The 26,195-nt window shown below is 41.4% G+C and overlaps 1 protein-coding gene across 6 annotated transcripts in view; it reads left to right on the top strand.

The window, feature by feature from the left end:
- TRIM42 (tripartite motif containing 42) overlaps positions 1-26,195 on the top strand; it is a 67,585-nt gene that overhangs the window by 13,169 nt on the left and 28,221 nt on the right. The window contains exon 5 of one of the 6 annotated variants that reach the window (XM_054480136.1): positions 9,701-9,973. The exons of 3 other annotated variants lie outside the window; for them this stretch is intronic. In XM_054480136.1, coding sequence (XP_054336111.1) covers positions 9,701-9,787 — 87 coding nt within the window. In that variant the 3' untranslated portion in view covers positions 9,788-9,973. Of the gene's footprint in view, positions 1-1,669; positions 1,903-6,923; positions 6,954-9,700; positions 9,974-26,195 lie in introns of those variants that run through there. 2 more of the 6 variants (XM_054480138.1, XM_054480137.1) reach the window with 2 other exon arrangements.

Consider the following 26,195-nt stretch of genomic DNA (forward strand, 5'->3'; position numbering starts at 1 on the left):
TCTTAGACAGATTTTTTTTTTCTATGATAGGTTCTGGATGAGGCCCTGTTAATATGATCGTGAGATTATAGAACTCACTATGGGACTCTTCCTCTAAGCACAGAACATTTGTTAACTTGAGGCCAAAGAGAGGGCTGCTGGCCTCAACCAGACTTTGCAGATGAAGCCTGAGAATTGTTCTATTTGATTCAAAAACATTTGTTCTAGGCATTGTATACAGATGTAGAGATTAAGAGGAAAATAAACATAATCCCTGCCTTCAAGGTGCTCAGGGTCTAGTAAACAAATAATTGTTGTGTGAGAAGGACATGAAATAATTGTGGTATGAGAAAGATAAAAATGAGGTGCTATTCCCAGGCAAGGATGGGGTGCCAGATTTAACTAATGAAAATACAGGATGCCCAGTTAAATTTGAATTTCTGGCACACAAAAATTTTTATAAAATATGTCCAGTGCAATATTTAGGACCTATTTATACTAAAAACAATTGTTCATCTGAAAGTCGAGAAACTGCCACTAAGCGGGTCAGTGTGCATTCCAAAAAAGAAAGGACAAAATTATTCCTATCTTCTTTGTGATCCAAGACTTACTCTTCTTTATATCCCCAGGGAGTACACATTCATGAGTATAATTTTATTGATATTAAAAGGAGAAAGAGAATAAAAATACCAAGACTGCCCAGAGCTGCTATCTTACCATACAACCATAAGGTTGTTCTTTGGAATCAGGGTCGATTATATCTTAATCAGGAATTCTTTAGAAGCAAAAAAAAAAAAAAAAAGTCCATTCATTTCAGCTTTTGAAAGAGAAATTTATGACAAAGATAGAGGAAGTCTCATGAGACCACTTCTAGGATATGCATCTGATCTGATACCCAAGGGAACTAGAGAGTCATCAGTTTCTCACCCTCTCCCTCTTTCTCTTCTCTTCCTCTCTCCCTGCTTCCTTCTCTCTCTCACTCTGTCATTCTCTTTGCTTCTCTCTGGATCTGCACCATTTTTAGCTAGCCCTTAGTTTCTGCTCCCTTAAATTCAGCTTGTATGTGGTTTTGAATTGTCATGGCCCAACCTCTGTGTGACCTTAAAGCTCCAATGCCCAACAGCATCTGACCATCCATACTCTGTTTCCTTAGTCAAATGTTCGAGGAAAAGAATCCGAGTGGTTGCTACCTCTAGTAATAAAGGCAAAGCAGGAGTAAGGGTGGTCAGTATACCAATAGCAAATCTCCTAGGGTGGGACTATTCATCCTGGTTGCCAGCCCCAGGGGGACATTCTTTGCCTTATAGAGTCCAGCACCCATGGACACACACACACACACACACACACACACACACACACAGAGACAGAGAGAGAGAGAGAGACAGGTCCAACCTGGCACAGGAAGGATGTGGGACGGGGAAGCCTGCTAGCCACTCCTCCTGCCAGCCTCCAGCCAATTACACTGCTGCTCAGTTGCCCCAAAGCCCTTCTCATTCTTGATACCCTTCTCTTCAGAGCATGGAATGTCCATGGCTGCCCCACATCTGCGTGACTTCTTGACTATGGATTTTTCCTTCCATCTAATCTCATCTGCCTTCTCAGGTTTTAGGAATTCCTCAAAACTGTCTTGCCCATGAAGGGCACTCAGTGCTCTTGCTAAAAGTATATATATGTAATCTATTATTTTCAGATGCCAGGGAAGGAACGGGTGGAGATACTAAAGTATGTCATCAGTCTACCATCTCAGTCCCTCTTGGCTTTTCTTAGGTAGAGGCTTTTGTTGCCCTTCTGAAACTATGGACTCCTTGAGAATAAAATTCACATCTAATTCATGGTTCTTTCTCCCACAGTGCTTACCACAGCACTTTGTATATAGCAGGTTCTTAATGGTTATTGAATGAGTATATGAGTGAAAATGTGACCAAATAAATGAACATATAAAGAATGTCTAAATTAAAGAGTGAAGAAATAAATTGATAAATAAAATTAATAATTGCAAAGTACCATAAGATGCCTGAAAGCTGTTAAGTGTTTTATACAATCAGTCAAGAAATAGCATTCCCTTGAAATTGTGTTTATGTGATTAATTTGCCCTCCCTGTAAGAGAAGGAAATGCATTCCAGTCCCTTTCTTTTTTACACAATATCTAAACGAGCAGAGCCCTAATTAATGAGGTTTTCTGAAAGCTTCATTTTTATCTGACTTGAGGAGCTGCAATATAGATTTTTTCCTTCAGAAGTAATTCTTCCTCCCTTCTTTGTGGTTATATTAGCATTCCAGAGGAAACACTGGTTTCCTTAACATTTGTCATGATTTGCATAAGTAAAGCCTTCAATACCAAATAAAAATAAGATGTGTGTTTGAATGACATTTATAAAGTTTCATAAAAGTAATGACTTCATTTCTTACCTATAAAATCAAAATTTTTTCCTTGGCATCAGTTCTATGCAGGTATTCCTGAAAGGTTTCACTTAAAATGTTGCAATGAGGCATCAGGATCATTTCTTATCAAAAATGCAATATTTCTATCACACGTATTTTTGTTTTAAAAAGTGAAATAACACCTTTTACATTTTATTTGCATAGTCTAGGACTTGATTTTTTAAGAGATTTATTTGGTGTATAATACATGCAGCAAGAAAATTAACTTTAATGATTTTGAAAGGTCCCATTTGAAGGTCACCTTTATGTCAGATGGGGTATATTCATTATCATTAATCATCCCAAACACTAGGAAAGGAGGAAGTGATTGCTTCCATTTTCCAGATAAGAAAAATGAGGCTGTAAGAAGCAAAGTGTCTTCCATTTTACAGATAAGAAAAACGAGGCCTCATGGAAGGATGAGTTGAGTGGACACCTTGGTCTGTATCCAAGCCCACAGCCCTTTGTTCCCCTGCACCATGATCACATGGAACTAAGTCTGGAACAGTGTAGGCTCAGCCCTGGGGACATATTACTTTACTCTGGGAGAATGATGTCAAAGCCAATGGCAGGGAGAGCTGAACTTTTATTTTTTGAAAGTCAAGATTATGCATTGAAAAGAGCATTGTATTTGGTCTTGTGTACCTGGATTCAAGTCCCAACTCCACTAGGCTCAAGTCCATGAGGATAGGTGTTGGTCGTACACACCCTTCTGTGCCCATGGTCCCTAGCTGAAAGCTTCTAACATCAAAGAGCCTAACTAATATTTTTGAAGGGTAGAGAAATGTGTTTTTAGGTAAGTCATGTACGTGTTGACCTCAGTTTCTTCTCCTCCTCTTCCTCTGGTCCTCAATATATCTGTTGACCATCATTCCCACTTCTGAAAACAGTCTCCTTACTTTGACTCACTGTCTCCCTCTGACTTTATATCTCAGCTGACTTCCATGAAAGCTTCCCATGACAAATCTAACTGCCTATCTGTATATTAGTTTCCTATTGTTGTTGTAACAAATTAGTAGTTTAAATAATAGAAATTATTTATTTCCTTACAATTCTGAAGAAGTCCAAATGGGTCTCACTGGGTAAAATCTGTGTCAGCTGTATTGTGTTCCTTCTGAAGGGCCTGAGGGAGAATACATTTCCTTGCTTTTTCCAGCTTCTAGAAGCCACCCGCATTCCTTGGCTCATGCCCCTTCCTGAATCTTCAAAGCCAGCAATATTGGGCTGAGTTTTCACACTAGCATCTCTCTGGTTTTCTTCCACCTCCATCTTCCACCTTGAAGGTCCCTTGTGACTGCATTGAGCCCACCTGATAATTCAGGCTAGTCTCCCTACCTGAAGACCAACTGGGCCAGGTGCAGTGGCTCACACCTGTAATTCCACCACTTTGGGAGGCTGGGGGAGGAGAATCTCTTGAAGCCAGGAGTTTGAAACCAGACTGGGCAACATGGCAAAATCTTGTCTCTACTAAAAATAAAAAAAAAAAGTCAGCCGGGCATGGTGGTGTGCGCTTGTCATCCCAGCTACTTGGGAGGCTGAGGCACGAGACTCGCTTAAGTCTGGGAGGCAGAGGTTGCAGTGGGCCAAGATCAAGTCACTGCACTCCAGCCTGGGTGACAGAGTGAGACTCCATGTCAAAAAAATTAAAAAAGACCAGCTGACTAGCAACCTTAATTCCCCTTTGCTATGTGTGTAACCTAACATATTCAAAGGTTCTGGGATTGGGACATGGACATCTCTGGGGTCCATTATTCTGTCTACCACAATCTGTAAAGTGGATGTCCTAGGTTACATCAGACTTGGAGGTAAAAATTCAAGCCCAACAATAGTTACAAATTGGTAATTTTCTGGGTCTTTCCCTGTTAGCTCTTCAGGAAATGCAGCAACCCTGTCCCCAACCATCCTCTCAAAGCCCTTCTCAGTCTGCACTGAGAGTCACCCTCCGTATCTGATGTGGCTGAGGAAGTAGTCCTGCCAGCTGCCCTGAGTCTCTGCAGTGCTGCTGTCTTCCTATTCAGCCTGTGCTCCTGCTGAAACCCCAGCCACACAGTAGGACTGCCTGGCCATCACGAAATTCCCTTCCTGATTTTTCCTCTTCCTGCTGCAGACTCTCAGGCTGAGCCACACACCTTCAAAGATTAGGGTTGGAGCCACACACCTGCAAATGTTAGGGTTGGAGGTCATTCAATCTGAATGACCACCACTATTTCACACTCAGAATAACTACCCCAAGCCTACCCCCACAGCCACCCACATACTCACAGTGACTCCGTGCCCTAAAATGAAACCAAGATGGTTTGCATTCTTTATCTCCTTAGGATTTATTCTTTTCCAAAGAGCTCCTGACCTTTCATGTAAGTAGAACCCTCTTGGTCCTTCCTTTGCTTGCCCTGTAGAAAGGCTTGAATCCTGGAACAAGTATAATTTAGGATCATGCTGGACCTGATTTCTTTTTAACCTCATGTACAGAGGTCTGAATTAATTATACACCTCAGTCATGGTCCATCATTAGCACTGATCTACACAAAGCCCTATGCTTATTTATATATTCCCTTTTGTGACACCCATTCTAATATGTTTTATGTGTATCTTTTTTGTTTCTATGAGTTCTTCCATGATTTGCATTGTTGTTTTCAGCATGTTATTAATTTACACAATTAGCATTGTGTTACATATCTTACTGTTTCTTACCTTTTTTTCTTAAATGCTGTGTTTTTATGATCCATCCATGTTGTTATGGGCATTTTGTCTTTTACTCCTGATAACACCTGATCTTTCAGAATGTGCATTTGTTCACCACATGTTACCTGTCTGTTTCAGGCAGGATGGACACCCAGGTGACCTCCAATAATACTGCAGTGAACAACCTTATATATGTCACCTAATGGACACGATAGGGGTGTAAGGGTTCTCTGAGTTATTGATTAGTTTGCTAAGGCTTCCATAAGAAAATGCCACAGACTGGGTGACTTAAACAGAAATTAGTTTTTGCACAGTTCTCGAGGCTGGACGTCTGAGATCAAAATGTTGGCAGGGTTGGTTTCTTCTGAGACCTTTCTCCTTGGTTTACAGATGGTCACCTTCTCACTGTTTCCTCACATAGTCCTTCCTTTGTGCACATGCATTGTGATATCTCTCTGTGTTTAAATTTCCTCTTCTTATAAAGACACCAGTTAGGTTGGATTAGGGTCCACTTTAATGGCCTCATTTTAATTAAATCACCTCTTCAAAGGCCCTATCTCCAAATATAGTCACACTCTAAGTACTGGGGGTTAGGGCTTCAACATATAAATTTGGGGTCAGGTGCAATTCACCCCATATTAGATACATATTATGAGTGAAATTTCTAGGCCATTGACATGTGGGTACTTAATTTGATCACATCCATGTACACTTCCATAAGGAATAGATTAGAGCCACTATACCCTAAGCCCCACCTACATTTAGCAAGATCCAGCTTTCTATTATTTTGCTAGCCCAATAGGCATAAAATGATATGTCCTTATTATTTTAAATTTCGTTTTATATTTTTGTTAGTTTTTAGGATTTCCTCTTCTGTAAAGAACCTGTTGATATCCTTCGCCCATTTTTCTATTGCATTTTTCTTTTTCTAGGTGATTTGCAGGATGTCCTTATATATTCTAGGTAATGGTTTTAGACATTGCTATTATCTTCTCTTCTGACATTTGCCTATCAGCTTTGTTCATAGTGTACTTCATAAAATAGCAGAAATATTTAATTTTGATATAAATCAAAATCACCAATTATTTTTTCCTTATGGCTTAACCTTTTGAAGTTTTATTTAAAAAGTCCTTTCTTAGGATTAGATCACAAAGATAACCTTCTATATATTCTTTTATTAAATTTACAGTTTCACCTTTCAAATTTAGCTCTTTAATCCATCCAGACTCTGCTTTTGTATGTATCAAATGTATGTATATACTCTGCCAATGTAGTCCTAGGTAGGGATGTTCTTTTTCACCATGTAGTGAACCAGTTTTCCCAATACCATCTACCAAGCAATGTCTATTCTTCATATTTATGCAATGGAAATGCCACTTTTGTTCTTTGTTTTGTTTTGTTTTGTTTGTTTTTTGTTTTGGTTTGAGATGGAGTCTCGCTCTGTCGCCCAGCCCAGGCTGGCGTGCAGTGGCGCGATCTCGGCTCACTGCAAGCTCCGCCTCCCGGGTTCACGCCATTCTCCTGCCTCAGCCTCCCGAGTAGCTGGGACTACAGGTGCCCGCCACCACACCCGGCTAATTTTTTGTATTTTTAGTAGAGATGGGGTTTCACCGTGTTAGCCAGTATGGTCTCTATCTCCTGACCTCGTGATCCGCCTGCCTCGGCCTCCCAAAGTGCTGGGATTACAGGTGTGAGACACCGCGCCTGGCCAGAAATGCCACTTTTATATTCGGTTTCCATATATTTAGGGATATGCCTCTGAGCACTCTATTACATGCCATGGGTCTATATTTCTGCTCTTATATCAATACCATACTTGTTTTATTATTTTTGAACCTCAGGTTTCTGCCATGTCTTTATGAACTGCTAAAGTAAGTATTCCCATTATCCTTCTTTCTTTTTTAGAAATTATTTAGCTAATCATAGAAATTTATTTCTTCATATACATTTTGGAGTAACTTGAATTCTTAGAAAACATTCAGATAGAATTTATTCAGAAGGCATTATGTTTCTAAATTAATTTGGAAACAAATGGTATTTTTGTAATATGTTTGAACATTTACTCAAACCATAGTCTATGTCCTTTACTGGGGTTATTAAGTTTTCCTACATAGGTACACGTATTCCTGGTTAAACTAGATCGTTTAGAGATCTAACGTACAGCATGAGGGCTACAGTTAATTAATATTGTATTGATAGAAAATTTGTTAAGATTTTAGGTGCTGTTTTCACACACACACAAAAAAGATAACTATGTGAGATGATGGATATGCTAATTTGCTTGCCTGTAGTAATTATTTTACTTTGTATACATATGTCAAAACATCATGTTGCATACCATAAATAAATAAACCAAATAGTTTACAGACTGTTGATATTATGAATGTTATTTTATTATATTTTCTAATACATTACTGGTTTAGAATAAAGACTGTTTCTATTTGTAGGGTAACCTTGATTCCAGCAATCTCAAAAACTCTCTCACTATTCTGAGACCCAATCTGCTATTTCTGATTGTTTTTCCAGGCATATGATCCTATCTCCTATAAAGAATGATGGTTTTATCTGTTTACTTACAATTCTTGCAACTCTATTTCTTTTTCTTTCCTTATGGCTTTGGCCAGAACCTTGAGTCACACATAAACATAAAATTGTGGCAGTGTTAGTAGATATCCTTGTCTTATTCCTGATATTAATGTTTCTCCATTGAGTTATTTTTTTATTTAGTTTTTATGGTATGTAATCCTTATCAAGTTAAGGAAAATTACTTCTAGATTTCTGAGAAATAGGTACTTATTAAATTTTTTGCATTATTTGAGGTAATTACATGATTTTTTCTCCTTCAGGCCATTATTAATGAAGTGAATTACATTGATTGATTTTTCTGATACTAAATTCCACTTCCATTCATGGAATAAATCCTGTGTGTTCATGATGTATTACTTTTTAATACAGTTGACTTCAGTTAGCTCATATTTTATTTTGGATTATTGCATCTATAATTATAAGGGAATAGGGCTCAATTTTTTGCTTATATTGTTTTTATCTGATTCTGGAATCAGTATTTCACAAGCTTCATAAAAAGAGCTGGGAAACTTTTGCTCTTCTATTTTCTAGAATAACTCTTTCTTAAGAGTTTGGTAGAATTCATCTGGAAAGCAATATGAGCCTGAGGCATTTGGGGCAGGGAAGAGATGTCAACTATCATTTCAATTTCTTTAATATTCCAAGTTTTGTTTTTCTGTTTCTTCTGTCCTCCTTTCTACCTGATTCCCTTTTTCATAGACACACCTCAATCTTCACTGCTCCATTCACATATCACATACAGTCTTTATCTTTGAAGATTCTGACTATATTTTAAAGCAAAAACTCAATCTCCTATTTATGAGTTAATTCCTAGCACCTCATAACACCGTTCCATCTTCCTCATGCCCTCTGATAACTCTGTGTGTATCTTAGACATTATTTATACTACTTTTATCAGGGTTATTTCTATGCATTATTTCCATTTCTACTCAGCAATGGATAATCTAATATCATGTATATAATATGACCTTTGCCTTGCATGCAGCCCTGTCTTCTCTAAAACCAAAAATTTTGTAAAAGTAGAGAGCATAATGCTAATAAGGGTCTGGCTTCTTTGTTTTTGCCCTTTCCCTGTATATACAAATATAGAAGGTTAAAAGCTTTGTACATAGAGACTTTGTGCCCTGTATAAACATTCCTCTTCACCATCCAAACCCCACCCCCATTCTATCTCAAGTCCTCATTCACCTCAGCAGAGCCCATTGATCCAGTGGACTGTCTTTCATCCCTGGGTCTCGACCTCACTCCATAAATATTTGGGGGGAAGGAATGGGAATGCTGCCAGACCAGAGTAGTGAAGAAACCCAATATCTTCAAGGTAAGGCATGGAGGGCAACATCTAAGCTAACTTGGTGAGATTTCTAGGAGGGTTCTTTTACCCCTCGTGCCCAGTACAGTCTTTCTTTTTCAGGTAGCACTGACCATTCACTGTGATTAAAGATAGTATGAAGTGTTTCTGCTAGCATCAAAGGAAAACAATTGGCAGATTTACAAATTATAGTTCTATTCACTGTTCATATACTTCTCTAAGAATCTTCTCTTTCCATAACTAGTGCTGGGACCACAGAGATGAAAGACTATCATTTCCCCCACAACCCAATCAAGGTGCTCATGGTCTGGTAAGGAAGTCAAACACATTAGCTGAAAGTTAACAACTGATAAGAGCTGTGACAGAACCAAGTTCTAATGGCTGAGGAAGGATACAGGGGATCCTCTATGGTGAAGCTCACCTGCGGTCCAGCCCCCTCACTGTCATCAGCACTCAGTCACATGAGGTACCCTAAAAGGAAGTAGGATCTGGCCTATGGAATCACAATCCCAGGACACTGTAGCTGTGGGGTTTTGGGAAAGCTGCCTGGTCCTTCTGAGCCTCAGCTTCTGCATCTATAAAGTGGCGCCAACAGCACTGGCCTCATATGGTTGTCATGAGGAGTTAATGAAATGATGTGTGTAGTGTCTGGCATGCAGAAGGGCCCAGGCTACTGGGAGCTGTTGTCTATTGGGTGCCATAGCTCTTTGCTTCTGATTGCAGGTGGTAACACCAGATGGACATGGGAAGAACCGAGCTAAGTGGGGCCTGCTGAAAAATATCCAGTCTGCCCTCCAGAAGCACTTCTGAGCCCCTTCAGAGCAGGAAGCAACCTCAGACTCATCACAAAGTAGACATATATACACACACATATGTATGTATATTTTTCTCACCACATTCTTCAAGGAGGTTGTAGACAAATGTTTCCATGACCTCTCAGCTTTCCAAAAGGAATCTTGTAAGAGCTAATAAAAGGAAATACCTGACATGGCTTGCTGTTTGTTCAATGACAGCTATTTTTTATGATGGCAGTAATAAGCAAGGCAGTCAGCAAGTCTGTATGTTTCCATCTGCTCAGGTCTAGTCCTAGGCTCAGAATTCTGTGGTGTTTTGTAGGAGCAACACCCAGCTTCTGGGTGGTAAAAAGAGCACTGTATTTTGCAGTCAGGACCCCCTAGGTGTGCATTCTAATGCTGGCCTAACTAGCTTTGAGTGTTTGGGCAAGTCGCTGATTGCTGCGGAATTCATTACCTCACCATGTAGTCTATTTTAAGTAGCCAACATTAAAATGTTTTTCCAATTATTGAACTTGAATTTGCCTTTTCACAACTTTCAGCCCATGGTCTGAGGTCTACCTCTAAGCCATAAAGAATGAGAGCCCTCCCTCTTCTCCTTCTGGACATAGCAAAGGAAGAACGGTAGAATGCCTGGTTAGAGGATCCTCTACGGTCATTTGAAGCAAGGCATGGAAGAATGACAATCATGTATCAGCTCCAACCTCACTGAACTTAACTTGGCCTTTCAGACAATATGAAGTCCCTAGAATTTCTTGTCATACAAGGCCCTATCTGCCAGAAATGACCCTCTACTGAACCCCACGCCATTTCTTCCCAGAAAGCACCACCTATCTTTCAAGACTCAGCTCAACCACTTTCCCCAGTGATCCTCCAAATTATGATGACAACATCTTTCTCCCCTGGGTCCCCACTAAGCACAGGGCCCACCTGTCCCTCCCCTATTTCCCATAGAGAAACCCATTCCAGCCCTGTGATACTTAGGACTCATTTGTCCTGAGTCATAGAGCAGGGATGGTGTCTCATTCATCTTCTATCCTCAGTGCTTGGGACAGTGAGGCACACATTACATGTTAGTACCAGGAGGGACACACCACAGCTGAAAGGCAGACACATAGAATGACTCTCCTCTGAATATCCCCAGGTGCCAGTTTGCACAATGAAGGTTTACACACATAACTGGGACTGCCCATGAAAAGGACCAGGCAGTAACTGGTCTCCATTTCCTCTAATCCCATCCTTTTCATGAGCTGTGCAACTGACAGATGTGGCCAGCCCATCTAGCCTCACCAGTAGGACTCCAGCTCTGCAACCCTTTATTTTTCATCACTGCCAGAAAAGGGCCATTCCATAAAGAGATCCATAGTGAGAATCTTCTGATAATGTGAGAAAATGAAGCCAAGCAGATTCCTGCTCCACCCCGCAGCAGTATTACAAGAAGGCATACCCCAGGGAGCTTCATTATGATCCTATTACTGTAAATGGTGGCTGGAATCCACCATCAGATTTGGTATTACCATATAATCATTTCTATAAAAGTCTTCGAAATCATTATTAGCACAGAGAACGAATTAAATGACACGCCAGCAGGGATTTTACTACTAACGAACTAAAATGAAATTAAACTAAAAAAAATAGAACTCTATGAATATTACATTGCAATGATCACACCTACTCATGGTGCCAACAAGGACTAGGCTAGAATTAAATAAACCACAGCACCCTGATCTTGTCTCTGTAGAAAACATCTAAACTTGCATTCAGTGACCAAGACAGCTAGCTAGATTCTTTGAGAAGCCCACTTAACCAGTAGCTGACCCATTCTACCAAATGCAATGTGGGTTTCTTAATGGCACATAAACTGCACATTGTTTGGTCCCTGAGGTTATGATTTACATAGCTTCCCTCCTCCCAGGCCAATGTCTGAGATGCCATATATATGCGTGTGTGTGTGTGTGTGTGTGTGTGTGTGTCAAATATAATCGAGATTTGTAAGTATGTGTTTATTAAAAATTCCACTATGTTGAGCATATTCTCTCTGTATACAGCTACATATTTCAACATCCCTAACAGCAGCCTTTCTTTGGAGAAGTGTCTATGGCCCTAATTAGAGATAATTAGTGGCAGTGTCTACTTGAGAACATCTTGCAGCCTGTTAGAACAGTTGCTAGCTAAATTTGTATTCGTTTTTCTTGCCCCCCTTCTCTTTTTTTTTTTTTTTTGATAACCATTCTAGATTCATTCTTTCTGTCAGCACATCTGTAATGAGACCAGGGGACTGTGGGGACACAGTGGTGAATTAGAGAGAAACAGTCCCCACACCATGGACGTTATAGTCTAATGTGTAAGATAAAATAAATGAAGATATAAGCATGTAGATGACTGGAAATGAGAAGTGCTAGGAAGGAAAGAGGCATGGAGCTAAGAGGTACCAACTCTAAAGAGGATGCCAGTGAAAGTCTTCTCAAACAGATGAATTACAAGCTGCTTCCTCAAGAATGAGCAGGAGCCAGCCATGTATGAGCGGAGGAGAAAAGCATTCTGGACAGAGGGACAATAGGTACCACAGCCCTGGGGCAGGAAAAGGCTTGGCATGTTCAGGTAACAAACACAGCTAGAGGCTGGAGTTCAGGGAACAAGGAGGGGAGAAAAACAGGTAAATGGCCTTGGCAGGACTTGTGGGCCATCACAGAGAGTAAGTGTCTCAGGAAGCTGGTGAAGGATGTGAAGCAAAATAACATCACACTTGTATTTCCAGCTTAGTAGCACTATTTTCGGTTCCATGTGAAAATGAGTTGTGGAGGGCCAAAGGAAAAGGCAGGAAGACTGTTAATAAATCGATGGTCACCTGGGCTGGGAGGTGGGCTCCAGGAGTCAGTAGCCCTTTCTGACCAATGGGGTGCATGGGAGAGAGCAATGCCTATGAAGGATGAGGCCTGTGATTCTGGACTAAGCACTGGGTGATGGTGGATCCAGACAGTATAGAATGACAAGTTTCTGGAAAATATCAGAGTTCTGCCTTGGCTGAGTGAAGTGTGAGCTGCTTGAGGAGCAGCCAAGCAGAATCAAACAGCAGCAGCTGGGTGTTGTAACAGTTCAACTGAGTCAGGAAAACAAAGACCACACCAGTTATTTTAAACTGAGAGAACTGAAGATGGGGACTTGGTTAAACAGGTATTATAGGACTTTGAATAGAAAAGGGACACTGGGATAACACAGAGATGGGAACTGCAGGGAGCTGCTATCACCCCTTGGGCTGGTGGAATGAAAGAAACAGTCTCTTAGCTGGGATCCACATCTCTGAGGATTGGTCACTGCCTGGCTGTTGCGAGTGTATCTGAGGGACTTTCATGAGGCTGGTTCTAGGAGTGTGGGAGAAAGTTGGAAACTGACAGCAACTGCCATATTGCCACTGCCCAGGAGGAACCATTGCAGTTATGGTGTCCAGAATAGTGAACAAACAGAAAGAAGCTCTTTCCTTCTCCCCCTTCCAAGCTTGCAGTCTTCCTGTATTCCTCTTGTGTCCCCTCATTGCAGAGCCTAGTGGAGCTAGCTGGCCAAGGAAAAAATGTCATCTGCAAGAGCCCAAGCCACAGCATTGCAGACTAAGTCCAAAAATGTTTCAGAGTTAAGAGGAAACAGCTTAATAATTAGCACAATTATGCAAGGCTAGAGCCCAAAGGATAAGCCTGGGATGGGGACACAAACTCAGAAATTATCAATGGATGTACTCTGATTTTCTAGAGTACTCATGACATTGAGTGTCCTGACCTTAGCTAGGGTCTGCAGGGTAAACCAAAAAGGCACAAAGCTAGTTCTTGTCTTCAGGTTGCTTTCCATATTAGTCCAGTTTGCCTTGCTGTAAAGAAGTACCTGAGGCTGGATAATTTATAAAGAAAAGAAGTTTATTTGGCTCACAGTTCTGTAGGTTGTACATGAAGTAGAGTGTTGGCATCTGCACAGGTGAGGGCCTCAGGAATTTTCCAGTCATGGCAGAAGGCCATGGCAAGACAGGGAGCAAGAGAGAGAGAGAAAGAGAGAGAGAGGCAAAGGTGCCAGGCGCCTTTAAACAACTGGAGCTCACATGAACTGCAGGGGGGCACCAAGCCATTCATGAGGGATCCACCCCCATAACTCAAACATCTTCTACCAGGCCCCACTTTCAACAGAGGTGATTACATTTCAACATGAGATTTGGAGGGGACAAACATCCAAACTATATATCATTCTGCCTTTTGCTCTCTCCCCCTGCTGCAAATCTCATTTCCTTCTCACATTGCAAAATACAACCATCCCTTCATAATAGTCCCTCAAAGTCTTAACTCATTCCAGCATTAACTCAAAAGTCCAAAGTCTCATTTGAGACTCTAGGTAAGCTCCTTCTACCAATGAGACTGTAAAATCAAAAACAAGTTTATTTACTTCCAAGATACAATGGTGGTATAGGCATTTGGTAAATATTCCTGTTCCAAAAAAGAGAAATAAACCAAAAGGAAGGGGCTACAGGCTCCATACAAGTCCAAAACCCAGCAAGGCAGACATTATACCTTGAAGCTCCAAAATAATCCCCTTTGACACCATGTTTCACATCCAGGGCACAGTGGTGCAAGGAGTGGTTCTCCAAGGCCTGGGGCATCCCTGCCCTTGTGGCTTTGCAGGGTGCAAACCCCGTGGCTGTTCTCATGAGTTATAGTTGAGTGCCTGTGATTTTTTTCCAACTGAGGGTGCAAGCTGCCAGAGGCTCTACCATTCTCAGGTCTCAGGGGTGTTGGACTCATTTATACAGCTTCACTAGGCAACGTCCCAGTAGGGATTCTGTGTGAGGACTCCAACCCCACATTTCTCCTTTGCACTGACTTAGTAGAGTCTCTCTGTGAGGGCTCCACCCCAGTGGCTGGCTTCTGCCACATCCTTCTTTTCAATACATCCTCTGAAATCCAGGTGGAAGCTGCCAAGCTTCCTTCACTCTTGCAATCTACATGCCTGCAGAGTTAGCACCATGTGGAAGCCACCAAGGCTTACAGCATGCACTTCCAAAGCAGCAGTCTGAACTGTACCTAGGGCCTTTTGAGCCATAGCTGGAGCTGGAGCAGCCAGAATGTGGGGAGCAGTGTCCTGAGTCTGAGTAGGCCAGCAGCACCCTGTGCCTGGCCCCTGCAACCATTCTTTCCTCCTAGGCCCTTGGGCCTGTGATGGGAGGGGAGGCCTGGAAGATTTCTGAAATGCCTTTGAGGTCTTTTTTCCATTATCTTGGATATTAGCACTTGGCTCCCTTTTATTCATGCTAATTGAGCTAGCAAGTGGTTGCTCCACAGCCTACTTGTATTCCCCTCCTGAAAAACACTCTTTCCTTCTCTATTACATGGCCAGGTTGCAAATTTTCCAAACTGTTATACTCTGCTTCCTTTTTTATTATAAGTTTCAATTTTAAGTCGTTCCTTTGCTCCCATATCTGATCATAGGTTGTTAGAGGCAGCCATGTCAACTCCAACTCTTGAATGCTTTGCTGCTTAGAAATTTCTTCCATGACATATCCTAGGTCATCATTCTTACATTCCAACTTCCACAAGTCCCTAGAGCATGGACACAATGCAGTCAAGTTCTTTGCTAAGGCATAACAAGAGTGGCCTTTGCTCTACTTCCCAATAAATTCTTCATTTCCATCTGAAACCTCATCAGACTGGCCTTCACTGTGCATATTTCTATCAGCATTTTGGTCACAACAACTTAACGAGTCTGTAAGAAATTCCAAACTTTCCCTTGTCCTCTTGCCTTCTTCTGAGCCCTCTAAACTCTTCCAACCTCTGTCCATTACCCAGATCCAAAGCCACTTTCACATCCTCAGTTATCTTTGTAGCGATGCCCCACTTCTCAGTACTAATGTTTTATATTAGTCTATTTTGCATTGCTATAAAGAAGTACCTGAAGCTGGGTAATTGATTAAAAAAAGAAGTTTATTTGGCCCATGGTTCTGCAGGTTGTACATGAAGTATAGTGCTTGTATCTGCACTGGTGAGGACTTCAGGAATCTTCCAATCATGGCAGAAAGTAAAGAGGAACCAGCATGTCACATGGCAAGAGAAGGAGCAAGAGAGGCAGAGGTTCCAGGCTTTTTTAAACAACCAGATCTCGCATGAACTAATTACCACGGTGGCGGGGTGGGGGCAGTGTTGGGGGTGGGGGGCACCAAGCTATACGTGAGGAATCTGCTCCTGTGATCTAAAAACCTCCCACCCAGCCTCATCTCCAACCCTGGAGATTACATTTCAATATGCACTTCAGAGGGGACAAACATCCAAACCACATCACTTTCTAACCACAAGAAAACCCCAAGGACAACTAAAAAGCAATTAGGCAGTTGAATATGCGGTTTTGCCTCTGCAGCAATGTGTCTCAAACCCAGATGAGCATCAGAATCACCTATGGAGCTTTTAAAAATGCGGATTCCCGGGTCCCACACCAGACCCCATGATCAGATTCTGCAGGGTAGGGCACTGGACATCTATATTTTCCAAAAGTCTCTGGGCAATTCTGGTTGACAGCCCTTTCCCAACCCAACAAGCATTGGGAAGCACTACCTGGTGGCCTGAATTGTTGGAAGATGGTTTTTAGCTGTAGGGCCAGAGTTAGGTTTTGAAGACTGGGCAGAAATTGGATGAGGTGAGAGCCAGAAGAAAGACTGCAATGAAGAGAGGATATCATGCAAAAGAGCAGAGAGGAAGCAATGATGGGGGACATGAGCACCCAGAAAATGCTCATTTATTTCCATTATTAAACTCCCAGAGTTTACTATGTGCCACATCTCCCTTTTCTTGTTTTGAGAATGCCATGGTTTGAATGTGTCCCCCAAACGGCATATGTTGGAAACTTAATCCTCAATGCAACAGTATTGCAAAAGATCCCACAACTTTTGGAGGTGATTATCCATGAGGACTCTGCCCTCATGAGTGAATTGATGTTGTTATTATGGGAGTGGGTTCCTTACAAAAGGACAAGTTTAGGTGTCCCCCGCCCCCTACCCCATGCTCTCTCTCTCTCACTCTCTCTCACCCTTTCTTTGCCTTTCTGCCATGTGATGCCTTCCGTCATGTTATGATGTAGCAAGAAAGCCCTCAACAGACGCCAGCCCCTGGATCTTGGACTTCCTAACTTCTAGAACTGTGAATCAATAAATTTCTGTTCATTATAAATTACCTAGTCTGTGGCATTCTGTTAAAGCAGCACAAAATGGACTAAGACAGAAAGGTAATGAGAAACATGGCTTGTGGGGAAACGTTGATGTCATTTAAACTGTAGATATCATTTCCACATTGCCCAACTCCAGAACAAATAAATAAATCCCAGATTTCACTCTATGTATGTCTAATTAATAATGTAATAAGTGCCTGAATTTAATATGGGAGCATTAGGAGAAAAGCACGAAGAACTTCAGTGACAAGGCAGGGAATATACACAGGGAACAAAAAGATAACCTGAGTCTCAAGGTGGTGGGAGCACTGCTGCCTCTGAGCCTCCCCGCTTCTGTCCATAGCCATGTCTTCCTTGGAAAAGTATTACCAGCACACAACTCCCCTTCTCCAGTGGGGAACACACGTTCAGGCTCACACAAGCACATATGCATGCATGCAGAAACATACACAGACACACACTCATACATACACAAACACACACACATACACACACATCTGCAGCCACTACTTCTGAACCACATCATCCACTCCGAGGTCAGTGAGAACTTATGAAACAATGCAGACCTACCTTGAGACTTAAAGGACTAGAAGATTAGAAGATCGAGGAGGTATGGTTCTAAGAGAACACTTTGATATCTGTAGCAAGAGAGAGGATGAGGAGGAAGGAAGGGCTGGCACAATGAAGAGAGTGAAGTGAGGCATTTTCCTGTTACCCTGGTTTTCAAATGACCTGTCAGGCCATTTTCATTTGAAATCAAGGAGTTTCTCTGCCAGAAAACGACCAGAAAAATCAGGCTGTGTAGAAGTTCTCAGAAAAGCTAATATATTCCAAGGCAAATAATTGACTAAATCTAGGAAAACATGCAATTTGGAGAAAAGCCCAAGGGGCACATGTTGTTGCAAACCTGAACCAGGCCCAGAAGCTTGAATTGTTTATACCAAGTTGTAGAAGTTAGCAAAACAGGGTCAAAAACTAGTTCTTCAGATGCTATGAATTTGTGCATGACTTCATTTCCATTCCTTCAATTCCACCAGGAGCTATCTAGTTTCTAAATTTTCTTTCAGGAAAAAATCATTTAGTTCAGAAATAATGCTTTCTATATAAAACAGTGGCTGTTTCAAGGTTTATTTCTTTTATATTTTTTCTTCCAAGAAAACCATAATAACAATAAAAAGTCTTTCATCTTAAAGCCAGACATAGGAAGTTTCTCTCTGAGCACCAAAGCAGACAGCAAATTCACTCAATACAAATTGACTGAATGCTACATCGGCCTGACCCTGGGCATGAGGAGCAAATAAAGTTCCATGGGCTTACACACATGAAACGGCAGGAAAAAAGTCCAGTCTCACCCCATGTTGGCTTCAGTATCTAGGCCAAGTTTTATGGAAGAAGTGGAACATCCCAGACATCATGACAATGTAAGGGAATTAGAGCAGCAGAGAAAGAAATGTAGGCATGCCAGGTAGGGGAACAGCATGAAGAAAGGTAGAGGGGCTGGACTAGTATGTTAGATGGACGAATGACAAGCCTGGAGAGGGATCTGTAGCCAGATTGTAGAGGCCATTGAAAAACAGAATGCAAGTTTATCCTGTGGCTAATGAGAAGCATATACAGGTGGTTGAGTTGGAAATTAATAATAATAATAATAAGTATAAAAGTAATAGCAAACACTTGTAATTATATTCCAGTAACTATACCAAGTGTTTTACATATATTGGCTCATTTAGTTCTCACAACAACCCTATTATTATTAATAACACTATTATTATCTCCATTTTGCTGACTTTGAAACTGAGGCACAGAGATGTTAAGTAACTTTCCCAAGGTCACACAGCTTGTAAGTGGCACAGAGAGGTTGAGATGGATCCCATCCCTTGCTCTGGAGGCTGTGATGGATGAGGGCTCCACCCTGCTTTCACACTATGCCCTGTTTCACAGAGAACTGGTCTTGAAGAATGATGCTGAAAGGCAGGAAAAACTCAGGTGAGAGGTAGAAGGGACCTGGCTTTGTTCCTGGGTCTGTGTCAGTATCCACCCTGGCCTCTCAAATCCTCCTTCATGACTTAAGCTGGCTAGAGTAGGGGTTCTGCCATATACAAAATGCTTTCCCCTCACCCTTTACTATTATCAGATTGGGACTTCTGAGCTGGAAAACTGTGCCTTCCTCAGAAGCACTTTAGCAAGTGCTTACTAAGTGCCAGGCACTGTGCTAATGCTGGAGACACTGAGATGAGGGAGACACAACCCCCACCCACCATCAGGAGAGAAACTAGAGCTGTCCTTCTCCCACCATGATCCTGCCTTGCCCTGCAGGCTGTGGCCTTTTTGCACAATTTCTGGGTTTCCCAGACAGACCTTTCCCCTTCCCCTGCACTGTGGGCTCACCTCAGTGGTGGCTTTTCCCCACACAAAAAATAATAATAATAATAATAAAATAAAATAAACAGTAAAGGAATGACTACTGTTGTCCAAAAGTCAGGCATTCACTGTCCCTAACTAAAGTGTTTGTTTCCTAGTTTAAAGGAAAGTCACAGGTCTTGTGCAAGTAAAAGTGAACAGTTATGGTTTACAGAAATGGAAGAGATGAGTTCTTGGAACAAGCCCATTGCCTCTATAAGTTTAAAGACGAGAATCTTCCTACTGGGGTGGAGGAAACTCCACCTCAAGACCTCTCCTGTGAGCAGCAGATTTTCTCAAAGGATTGATTGCCAACTACAGAAACAAAGTCTTCCTTGTCAGCTCTCAGGAACAGTGGATGGGGAAGTGAAGTCCCTAACCCATCTACAGGAATTTCCAGGGTAATGACTCATTTGAACAATTGTTGCCTTCCTGGGGTGGTGCTCAGAGGGCCCCAACATCAAGGTACTCAGACTGGGTCTATATGCCTGTTTCTACCATTTTCTGTAGGACCCTGTCAAGGTGTTTACACTCTCTTGATCTCAGGGCTTTATTCTGCAAAAGAGGATAGTAACACCTCTTGGGAAGGATGGTCATGTAGACTACAGGGCTTTCGAATGAGAACACATCCCCACAGTCTCAAGCATGGTGCCCGGCCTGTTGTTGCAAGTGCTCAATATTAAGAGTCATTGCTACAATTCCAGTGACAAGCCATGTGATTGCCATCATTCCAGCTAGACAAGTCTCGATGTGGTCTGCATCTTTCAAGGCAGAGGCATTCTGAACAATTTCCAGGGATACTGGACTCTGAGATCTGGAAAAATGGCAGACCCTAATGAAAAGCAGATACATACAAGATTTTGCAAAGGATTTCAGTGAAGTCAAGAAACCCCTAATCTCAATGTTATGCCTCCACAGGATTCCAGAGATGCCAGATTCAAAGGCCCTGCATTCAATATAACTTTACTATCTCTGAGTTTCTTTATTTTGCACTGAGATCAGAGTGAGCTGACCTCTTTGCACTTTTTCCCAGGGCAGCCTTGGGAAGGCTGTCATCATCTCCACCATGAACAGCTTAGAGAGATCTTCTGGCCCAGGGAGGCCCAACATTTGGGGCACAGAGCAACCCACGAGCTCTAGGAATCATCATGCACACCAAGCACTGTGTGCAGACTGAGAAAAGAGCAGCACTTATCCACACATCAGCTTGTATCTTTCAAATGCAGGAAGCTGCTGGGGCAACGAACAAATACAAAATACAAAGAGCTGCTAAAAGCACATGCATCAGCCTGTGGAGGTACCAGGAATATTTTGACATTTAAGGAGACCCTCAAACTTGACAGGGTCAGAAATCCCTGCTGTGGTCCAACCACATTCTCCCTGGCCCCTAGTCCAGTGTAGGCATTGGTGATGGAGGGTTGCCTAGGCAATGCCTGAGCAATATGCCACCAGGAACAACTAATATAATTAAAGGGGAAACCTTTTAGAGCATGGTTTAAATAGAAGAGAATCATACCACATCCAAGGGTTCCTTTGTTTAAGCTCCTGCAAATAAACCCCATTTTCAGAGTCCCTAGGTTGCAGTCTCTGCTTGTAGCCACTTTGCCAGCTCTCCATACCTAGACTCTTATACACTAAAAGAAAGGTTTTGGTGGAGTTTATTTCTTTGTTTCTTTTTCCAAAATCGTGCTATCTTAAAATCACAGAAACTAAAGTTAATGCTATGGTTTGGATGCGGCTTGTCGTCACCAAAACTCAGTTTGAAATTTAATTGCCAATGTAACAATGTTGGGAGGTGGCTCCTATTAGGAGGTTTTTGGGTTATAGGGGCAGATTCCTCATGAATAGATTAATCCTATCTGGCAGGAATGAGTTCTTGCTCTCATGGGACCAGATTAGCTGCCATGAAAGCAAGTTGTTACAAAGCTAGACTGCTCCTCGTGTTTGGTCTGTTTGCACATGGCCACTTCTGCTCCCTGCCATGTTGTGACACAGCACAAGGCCCTTACCAGATACAACGGCCCATCTTGAACTTTCCAGCCTCCAGGATCACCAGTCAAATAAATCTCTTTTCTTTATAAATTACTCAGACTCAGGTATTCTGTTATAGCAACAAAAAATGGACTAAGACAGTTAAATTTAACAAAAACAGTTTTGCCTAATTTTCAAATTTGGGGAATGTGTGTTTTAGTTTTCTCCCAAACCATTACTCAATCAAAATGTTAGGCTTAAACTGTTTTTAATCTACTGTCAAAACATCAAGAAATTTAACAATAGTAATAAGCAGAAATCCTGTACAGCAAGAAATTTAACAATAGTAATAAGCAGAGATACCTTATAACAAGAGAATTGAATAAATGAACCGTTTTTTGAAGCACTCCCCTTCACTTCTATGCATTCCTCCTCTGGTCCCAAGCCTGTGCTCCTTCCAGACTCTCCCTTCTCCCTACATAAACTTCTAGGGGCATTTGCCTTGAAATAAGGATGAACAAGCTTGCCACTTCCTTTTTTCCATTTCTTTCTTTGCAAATGACTGATCACCTTCATTATCTGCAATTTAGGAAATTTCCACCAAAGGTGGTACTTCATTACTGCAGACCCAGAAATAATATTTGTATGACTTCAGAACCAAACACCAACATGTTCTATATGCTTCTAGGTAGCAGGATTATAAGCAAATCTTTTTCTGCATCTTTATGTTTTTCTTCTACTTTCAAGATAACGTTATCTATTTGATAATCAGAAAATAAATAAATTGAAAATATTTTAAAGTCCTTAAATAACAAAGACAGCAAAATTGATGCCAGGATATAACCCTTTTTTACTATTAAATGTAAGAGCATATGTTTCATGGTGTGCATGACAAATTCATGAGCTGTGGATGCAATCACAATCTATTGCTTGCCCATACCATTAACAGGCTGTTTGTTGGCTGAGCATGGTGGTTTACACCTGTAACCATAGCACTTTGGAAGGCCAAGGGGGGCAGATCACTTGAGGTCAGGAGTTTGAGACCAGCCTGGCCAACATGGCAAAACCCTGTCTCTACTAAAAATACAAAAATTAGCTAGGCATAGTGGCACATGCCTGTAGTCCTAGCTACTTGGGAGGCTGAGGCAGGAGAATCGCTTGAATCTGGGAGGCAGAGGTTGCAGTGAGCCAAGATCGTGTCACTGCCCTCCAGCCTGGGCAACAGAGTGAGACTCTGTTTCAAAAAAAAAAAAGAAGAAGAGGCTGTTTACTGCTTAGTCATTTTTGTTTCCCCTGTAGTCTGCATGTTAGTTGGGCTCAAGGAGGTAGGCACCAAATGCTGCTGCTGCTGCTGCTGCTGCTGCTGCTGCTGCTGCAAAGAATCTGAATCCCATGGACTCTGATGTCTCATCTCTCCTTTGGCTTTAAGATACACGTTTACCTATGTAACTAACCTTCACATGTACCCCCAAACCTAAAATAAAAGTTAAAAAAAAGACAACCTTTCAGTCTTTCACTGTCAGTCAGTGTATGAATGACAAAAGAGGAAAGAAGGCAACTGCGGTTTTTTATGGGTTTTCTTTTTTCCTTTTCTTTTTTTTTTTTTTTTTTTGGCCTTTATCTTCTCAACTCTAAGTCAGATTGTCAGATTTACCACTAAGAGCTTCCATTTTTACATCAGAATTGCTAGTCTACAAAAATTAAAGAGAGTAATAATGCCTCCTGCAATAGAGGTTTTAAAGAAATGTTATATAAAAATATGTTGGGTTTGAATTTCTCCACAAAAATGTAAAAATTGATACAATCTTTATTTATTAGAGTTTATTGCTAATTCAGCAATCCCACTTTTAGTAATAAATTCCATGGAAATAAAGTGTATAAAGATACATATCAGGAATGCTTATTGCAAAGGCGTTCAAAGTAACAAAAATAAAATAAAAACAGCCTAGATCTCTCCCATTTAAGAGCTTTGTTATTTAAATAACGATATCTTCATACATTTAAAGGATTGAGGCCAGGAACAGTGGCTCACACCTGTAATCCCAGCACTTTGGGAGGCCAAGGTGGGTAGATAGCTTGAGTCCAGGAGTTCAAGGCCAGCCTAGGCAACATGGCAAAACCCTATCTCTACAAAAAGCACAAAAACTAGCTGGGTGTGGTGGCATGTGCCTGTAGTCTCAGCTACTTAGGAGGATTAGGTTGGAGGATTACTTAAGCCCAGGAGGCAGAGGTTGCAGTGAGCCAAAATTGCACCACTACACTCCAGCCTGGGTGACAGAGTGAGACCTTGTCGGAAAAAAAAAAAACAGAAAGGAATGAGAGAAGTGTGAGCCAAGTGTTTATGTCTTGGCATGAAAAGATGTCTACTGATTGGTACTAAGGGGGGAAAATGAAGCAGATAATATGAGAAGAATTATAGCATATCCTGTTGATACAGGTGTTAAGAAGAAATTATTTAGGCAGATAGTGAGGGGACAGAAGTCCTCAGTAAGGTTCTCCTTTCAATGAAAAGCAGCCCCAAATTATCACTCTCATGGGACCAGATTAGTTGTCATGAAAGCAAGTTGTTACAAACAAGTTGTTCCCTTTCAAATGAAGAGCAGCCTGTAAAATCGAGCTGCAGACATAGATACTGGCAGTTATGCCAATCATGTTCAAAATGGCGGCTCCATCTTCCCCTCTCTTTGTCAACCACGTGTGCAATAAGGAGCAGACAAGTTGGCCACAAATCAACTGGGAAGCCCATCTGCATAATAAGATTAGGGTGGGGCGACCAGCCTTCCCGAGCTATGTAAACATCATACCTGATCGAACCAATCTGTGAGCCCTACGTAAATCAGACACTGCCTCCTCAAACCTGACTATAAAATCCAGCACATCGGCCGTCCACCAGCCTTTTCCACATGGAGACCCGCTTCTTTATAGAGAAAGCTATTTCTCTTTCTCTTCTTTTCTGCCTATTAAACCTCTGCTCCTAGATTCCTTGTGTGTGTTTATGGCCTAAATTTCCCTGGCCCGTGATGAAAAACCCCAGGGTATATACCCCAGACAATGTAGCTGCTTCACTATGGAAAGAGACTTTTCCTTTGATTGGGACTTTTTCCTTTGATTGGCTAAAGCTCCAAAGCTGAGATCAAAAGGTGATATATATATATATATTATATTATATATATATATATATATACACACAGGTATAATATATATATATACAGGTATAATATATATATACACACAGGTATTATATATATATATATATACAGGTATTATATATATATATAGGTATTATATATATATATAGAGAGAGAGAGAGAGGTATTATATATATATATATACCCATTCTAAAGAGAATCCCTAGACACATCCATGCAGGACTTGCTAAAAGACAGCAAAACCAGCCCGGCGACCACTTCTTCATCCTGGTTATAAATGAAAAGATGAGTCATTCAGACAGAGTTCATTGACTGTAAAGTAGGATTAGAGAATCAGTCTCCTCCCTTCCTTTATAATGGAGAGGAAGGAGTGGCCCCCTTAAGACAGGAAGAGGAGAATTGCTTGAAGAAATTGGTAATGTTTGGAAATTGAGTTGCAGAAATGGGATTCCATCTCAGTGACTGTGGTAAACTAGATTTCTGTTGAGTTAATATTCCCTTCAATCAGACATCTCCACATTCTTTCCTACCCCACTGGTGTTGGGCATAGCATGTGACTTGTTTTGGCCCTACTGTGAGCAAAGTATACCTACCTCCTGACCCCCGGATTTTGAATTCAGTCATGGGACTTGCTCTGGCCGATGAGAAATTAGCAGACCTGATGTAAGCAGAGGTTTGAAGTATGCATGTGTGGTTTGGTTTGTTCTCCCGCACTTCTATCATCTCCTGGGTATGGCTTCCTCTGGGTAGCTGCTTCCCCTTTAGCTTTGGCCAAGAAGGAACATACATGCAGCAAACCTGAGCCCAACCAGCAGTGAGGGCCCAAGACCAAGAAGAACCACCACTTAAAACCAACCTGCCCAGGCAAGGCCAACTTGCATCAATTGAACTATTGCCCATGATTGTGAGAATAAATATTTCTAGTTACATATCACTGACGTTGGGAGTGGTTTCTTAAATAACATTACAGAAATAGCTAGCCTATACAATGGCGAGAGTTCTTCATATACCTTAATAATGTCCTTTGAGAGTTTGTGATATAATGAGCCTAGAGACTATGTTTGATTCCTGCCTGGAAAACCATAAGGACACAGCCTGGCAGAAGATACCTATGATGCTGGTACAAGAGGAGATAAGACAAAGTTGGGCAGGCTGCACTGCTACTATTTGGTGGGACAAGGATGTGTGGGATTCCCATGTGCCAAGTGGACACCACAGAAGTTATTGGGTTTGAGTTATCCTAATGGAGTCTGGCTCAAAAGTAGTGTCTGTCAGGTCAGCAAGAGAATGCAGGTATTCCTTTGGGGGAAAAAAGTAGAGGGTACAGGAGCCAGTAGCAGGGAGGTGCGGGGAACGGGAGAAAGAGCAAAAAGTCAAGGATCTTCTTTCTCACTGAAAGGCCCTAAGTTTGGGTCATCTACACTGGGAGGAGGAGAGAAGTCAGACGTGAGATTAAAGTTTTGACCTATATTTGACTAGACCTTTTAATACCTGAAAATGGGACTGTTATAACCAAGAAGTGACCAGAAAGCTATGAATCTTCTGGAGGTAACATTATGGGGAGAGAAAGATCTAACAGGACATATTGGAAGACAATGATGGGAATTTAAACTGGTCAACAAAATTATTACACCATTATATAAATTATATATGTATATATGTATATATACAGACATACTTTTATATATGTACATATATATATACAATTATATATAA

This window comes from Pongo pygmaeus, chromosome 2 (genome assembly GCF_028885625.2).
Source record: "Pongo pygmaeus isolate AG05252 chromosome 2, NHGRI_mPonPyg2-v2.0_pri, whole genome shotgun sequence".
NCBI classification, from domain to species: Eukaryota; Metazoa; Chordata; class Mammalia; order Primates; family Hominidae; genus Pongo; species Pongo pygmaeus.